This window comes from Atta cephalotes (assembly GCF_000143395.1).
Source record: "Atta cephalotes unplaced genomic scaffold scaffold00003, whole genome shotgun sequence".
In the NCBI taxonomy this organism is placed as follows: Eukaryota; Metazoa; Arthropoda; class Insecta; order Hymenoptera; family Formicidae; genus Atta; species Atta cephalotes.
In genome coordinates, this window is record NW_012130067.1 from 6,681,087 (window position 1) to 6,687,282 (window position 6,196).

Here is a 6,196-nt window from a genome sequence, read left to right on the forward strand (position 1 = left end):
AATTTATTTAATTAAAAGTTAAAATTAAGTTATAACTTTAATTAATTAATAGTATTAACTTATTAATGTACGCGTGTCGTGGTGTGTCGTGACGTCGTGTGTGTGTGTGTGTGTGTGTGTGTGTGTGTGTGTGTGTGTGTGTGTGTGTGTGTGTGTGTGTATGTGTGTGTGTGTGTGTGTGTTATGATTTTTGACATAAGCGAATTATAACTATAAGAAAAGTTGTTTTCGACCTCTTGTGATTTTACAGTAATCTAATAAGTAATCTAATAAGATTATTCGCGTTTTTATATATTTAATTATAGTTCATTAATACAAATAGTCTTATAATTATACACAAAATATTAAAGATTCTCCGAGGCAAGAATAAAAAATGCTAGAATATAAGGATGTATAACTTATAAAATTTTTGTAGGTATTTTATATCATAAATTCTTCAATGAACTTATATAACTTCTTGTTTAAGAAGTATACATTTATTTTATAATATAGATCAATCATTTAATTCTTAAATTTAAAAAGTCAAAGCAAGATTTATATGACACTTTTACAATTTAAGATCAATATGATTAAAATCAATGAAAAATTGATTCTGTAGTTATGTACATAATTACTTCCGGTAGATCTGGCAATAATTCGGGCGATTTTGTCAAGCATATTTCTCGTTTTTGCAACTTTTGGTTTTTCCACGTAACCACTTTTTAACACTCTATCAATGTCCGGACTATGAACACATTGTCCTATTTCTGAGTTGTAGATGTAGCCAAGTCGGCAGACGCAGACGTAATAACCGGGCAGATTAAGGCAACTTTCAGCGTTTTGCGTACAATTGTGTGTACCTTGAACGCACTCGTTCACATCGACGCACAGCCCGAATCTGGAGGACCACTCATAACCGCGTTGATGACATTCGCAGCTCACATTAATCTGATTCGTCCTGAGCGCTTGGAAATCGCGATTCTCGTCCCGGTTCAGCGTACATTTTCGATGCGCTGCAAACAAGACCAACGATGGTGATTGGTTCGCTTGAGGATGGAAAGATTTCAAGAGTGGTTAATTGTGCGCACGGTGCACGTGGAATGTAAACGAGCAAAGCTCGACCGTAGTAAAGTGTTCGTTATGTTTGTCGTAGACAAAACAAGAATCTCATCCGTGTTAATGTCTTTAGAGTTTACGATAAGCGACTTTAATTTATCTACACAAATTTTAATTGTATACGCGGATAATACTAACGAGTCAATAGTTCTGAAATTGAAATTAAAAGATTATTACACGGCAAGAACAATTTTTCCAAAGTATCTAAAAATATAGTTACATCAATATAGATACATCTAAAAATAATTTTGTTAAATCATTAAATTATAAAGAAATCATTGTTCAAATCTGATAGCAATACAAAAAAATTTTGACATTTGACAGTAATTAGCTTGGACATAATTATTTTGATAATCTAAAATTATTTTCAAATCTGTATCTAACTAAATATTTAGATACTTTAGCAAAATTATTCTTTCCGTGTATTTTTTTTAAAAACTACTCTTCATTATAAATTTTTCTTACAAGAATTGATTATAAATAATGGTTTAAAAAACACGGTGAAATTATATTATTTCCTAGTATTAGTAGGTAAAAAATGATAGTCATCGTGCTACGACAGAGTTTTATGAAGTACGATTATACAATATGTACTATGTAGAATTAATCTGGCTAGAAAATAAATAAGCTTTTTGTGCGATGCAAATATCCGATCCGTAACAGGCATCCACGCACCTGGTTGATTCTCAGCGTAGCAAGGATTGCTCTGCGACTGATAACAGTCTTTCATGTACCGGATGTGCTTCATGGGACAACAATGGTCCGGGCAGAAACTGTACAAGGCACAGGCATACGGTTTCGTGTCGTCCGCTCGTGGATCCTTGTTATGAACGTCGTATTCATCAAGGCAGTTGGCGTGATTGTCGCAGGGCTCTCCGAAGGTAGCTAAATCTGGGACTCCTAGCATCGTGTACCAGCACATATAATAGCTGACGGTAGTGCGCCATTGAAAGCGTTCTGAAAATAGATTTCAACGATCTTCGTCTGCGATTAAAATAATATCTGATATTAAAATAATATCTCTATTAACTCATCGATTTACGTCAGAACCGAATGGTTTTTATATTTTGCAGCATGAAGACTTTACGTGAAGAAATTATTCATAATTGTTGAAATTTCCTTCCTTTCTATATTAATGCTATTTCAGTGCTACTTCAATTAATTACTAATACAGTTTTATTCAATATAAGTATCTGTTAGACCTATCTTTAAGAATTAAGTATAATTCAACATAAGTCTAAAGAAGCTTATATGTATACATTATACTTGTAATATAATCTCTAAACAGAATCACTTTTTAATTGTTTATGAGAACTTAACTGGATTAATGTAAAAACATTTAAGATTTATATTTTAGTCTCTCTATAACTTGTAACATTAAACGACATATTATTATATTAGTATCTAATTTCGAGGAAGTAAATGATACAAATTTATATATCGCTTATTGTTAATTCAATTATTCGATCGGAAAATGATTTAGCCGTTAGCATGTGCAAATTGAGCTATTTCGATGTGATTAGATGTGTTCGTGATAAATCGATGCACTTGCCGATTGGGCCCTGAAATGGAACTACAATGAGATTGTCCTCCCTTTGGGCTGTCTGACAGTCTCGTTGTACGGTCATGATCTGTTCGGTATTGTTCATCAGGTTCCATTTTCGTTTTCTCATGATTGTGACGGTATCGTTCTCGCGCCTGAAGACCGTAAGCTTAATGATCCTTTCGAGATACTTGAGGCACTCGACGAAACTCGCCTCGCAGTGTTTATGCACCTCCCAGTGCAGAGATCTTAGACCGGGTTTCGGGAATTCTTCGTACAGCTTGCTCGTAGCCTCCTCCGCGCTCTTGAAGTACCGATGATCGTAATCGTGAAACTTATGGGCACGAATAAAATACGCTACGTCGCGAATCACCCGGTTCCTGTCCAAACTCGACTCCGGCACGTTCGTCGCCTCCGGGTCCACGTCGGGCACGTCGCTCACACGTATGTTGTGGTCCATAACCTGCTCAATCAGCGGTACACTTGGCATCTCCACCTTATCCTTTTCCTCTATGCTCAAATCGGTAATAGTAGACTCGATAGTAGATTCGATTGTTGGCGGCAATGGCGTGACGGTTGCTATTAGAGGTAAGCGAAATACGATAAGGGAAATAGAAATGAGACGTAATATACGTTTAATAAACTCCATCTTGAATGTCTACTTTTTGTGAAAAGATTTTGTTTTTTTTTATTGTAAAAAAGACGGTTCGTATTTATGTTATTTTAATTTATGTTTTATACTTTCTATTAAATTAGAATATACTGATAAATCGTATTTTTTCTTTTCGGATACATTCTCTTTGAAATTTAGTTCATTTTGAGAATTTAAAAAGAAATAGAGACGTCTCATGCCGGATTTGAAATAAGTATATTTTTTTATTCCTCGCTTCATGAATGTGTCTTGGGTGAATTGACATTTTTTTCTCTGGTCGGGTTCTCTCCGAGTATCGGGCAAGCTTGGGAAGCGCGATGCATCCTATTACCTGGCGCGCAGATGCGCGTTCAAATTACTCGAATTGCGAGGGAGATGCCACCGCCTATCCGTCTCCAGCTCGCGACGCTGAAAAGACGAAATGAGAAGACGCGGAAGCACGAGAAAAAGAACGAGGTACACGGGAAAAAGTTATATTAAGCCGTACCTACTGTGCTCGAGCGTTATTCATCTCGCGCAACGTCCGCCGACTTACGGTTTACCATTATACTGGCGAGCATCTTACTAGGGAGGGTAAGTATCCTGTTATATCTCATTCAGTCGCGGCTTTATTCGGCCGGGTGACTTCGCGTTGAAGACGCTTGTCTGTGTCTTAGCGCAAGCTTACAGAAACTTCGTATAGCAACGCGTAATAAGAGGCACCTTCGCGAAACGAGGTGAATCAACTTAGCTAGTTCCCTCGAGAACGACTACTTTTACCCTTTAAGAGTACTATCGTCTTTACTTCGTAAAATGTATTCATAGCATATATGAAGGACCCTTGATAGAAATCATCTGAATAAAGTTAATCAGAAAATCACATAGCTTTATATAATAAGACTTTATATAAACTGAATATGAAGAGAAGAAAGTTAATTTGTGTTTCTCTGCTATTTTCATTTATGAATAAGAATCAAAATATTTTAATAACGTTCAGCTTAAATGTTTAAAAATTTAGTGAGAGAAAAAAAAATCCTATTTTCAGTTGAAGTTTTTTATAATTGTATTTTAAGTTTGATAAATCGAATCGGAGCGCAATTTATAGAACTGAAAAATGTGTTTTTATATCTACATATGAATATATTTAATTAAGGACCAAAATTCCCTTCGACTAGTAAGATTCTTTGTGTGTGTGTGTGTGTGTGTTTTCAGATTTATTGTCCTTAATTTAATTTCCACTTATATTTTAAAAATTTAATTATAAATAAGTATACTTATTTATAATTTTAATGTTTGAAATTATGAATAAGTATACTTGTAAAGGATCAGGTTTGTTTGATATTTTGGCTATACTTATGAAAAAACGTAGTTATGAAATAATATTTAAATGTTTGAAGGTGGCTCAATAATACAAATATAAATAATAAGGAGCATACAGTCATGACGACAGATGATATATATTTTTGTTGGTAAATTTTATTCTCTGGACTTTATCTTACTCAATTAACGCGTACCACAAGCGATTGGAAAGAAAAAGAATTTGTTACTATCTTATTGACTTGCGATAATTTTTTTAATTTTTTATTATGCACTTCTTTCTTTGTCATCTTGATACTGTATTAATATTTCTTTGACTAGCGATTTTGCATTCTTAATTAATAAACTTGTTTGTAATTCTTCATTGTCATCTTACTGATGATGATCAAATCTTGACTGAAACGTCTATGTTTCTTATATAATAATAATAAATATATTATTTTCGTTTTAACATCTGTCTGTATCCTTATTATTTATATTTATGAAATAATAATCGGCGCGCAGTTAATAGAACTGAAAAAACGTATTTGTAAATCTATATATGAAATCTATATTATTGATTATCAAGATCCGCTTCGAATATTAATAGGATTTTTCTTTTATTTCATTTATATAGGTATATTCTTATCAATGTAATTTCCACTTATATTTAAAAAATGTAATTATAAATAAGTATATTTATTTATAATTTTAATATTTAAATTGTTCCGTGCTACGTCATTCCCGTTGAGATCGAGGCTATTTAATATTTTGGTTATATAAAGAAACATATTTATGAAATAATTCTTGATATCATATATAATTCACGTAATTATGATATACAATTTCGTAATTTATTTAACATTGTAAAATATATGTTATTTAACAAACATAACAAGCGTAAACAAAAATACTATAAATTATCGGTAACCACATGGTGGTTATCGATAGTCAAATCATTAAAAATTGGTCTGGCATCGAATGTGTTAAGTAATTTACATGCTCCGTAAAAATAGAATGTTAGTGCTGCACTGTTGAGCTTTATCTCGTAATGAAACTTGCTGCTCGTAAATATAAGAACCCGCGCGAACAGCCGCAAGCGGATATCTCTCGTCGAATTTCGGACCTGGTCCAACGATCTCGAGAGTTTCTGCTCGTGTGGAAGAAAGAGGGCCGAGCGCTGCAGCTCCGAACTTCTCGCTCATCGCGTATTCCAGTCAGCACTTTCGAAAGACAGAGTAACGTCCAATCCGACGGCGAAACTAGGTCAACATTTGCTCGGTGATCTGAGAAAACGGCGAAATACGCGCGCAGTCCCGTCAGGCGAACAAGAAGCGTCCGCCTCCGCAGAATTTCATCCGACGCAAGAGCGATTCGAAAGTTTCACCTTCCCCTATCCGCTGAGTACCCCATTGCGCCGAAAGGCCATCGTTTATCTTGGATAATGGCGAGCAAAAAGATTCGAAGGCTTTGCAATGGTGCTTATTAATTCCTTGGCCTGATTGCAGAACCAGTTGGCGAATTACGAGCTCGCATCTCGATCGCAATCCATTTGCTCCGTGAGTTCCTATTATTATAAAAGCGTGAAAATTAAAGGAAAAATTTTGGGAAAATTTCCGCTAACATCTTCT

The 6,196-nt window shown here is 34.6% G+C and overlaps 1 protein-coding gene across 1 annotated transcript; it reads right to left on the reverse strand.

The window, feature by feature from the left end:
* Positions 1-534: 534 nt before the first annotated feature.
* On the reverse strand, positions 535-3,850 carry LOC105625785. Its single transcript, XM_012207103.1, has 4 exons — positions 3,826-3,850; positions 2,648-3,217; positions 1,771-2,052; positions 535-992 (listed from the first exon to the last, which is right to left on the reverse strand). Exons 1-4 carry the CDS (start codon positions 3,848-3,850, stop codon positions 535-537), a joined length of 1,335 nt encoding a protein of 444 aa, XP_012062493.1.
* Positions 3,851-6,196: the final 2,346 nt, after the last annotated feature.

Coding starts and splice junctions, on each gene's coding strand:
- LOC105625785 (XM_012207103.1), bottom strand. CDS start 3,850: ATGCTCGCCAGTATAATGGTAAACC. Junction 3,218..3,825: donor CGCCAGTATAATGGTAAACC/GTAAGTCGGCGG, acceptor TACCTCTAATAG/CAACCGTCACGCCATTGCCG. Junction 2,053..2,647: donor TCCATTTCAGGGCCCAATCG/GCAAGTGCATCG, acceptor ATCTATTTTCAG/AACGCTTTCAATGGCGCACT.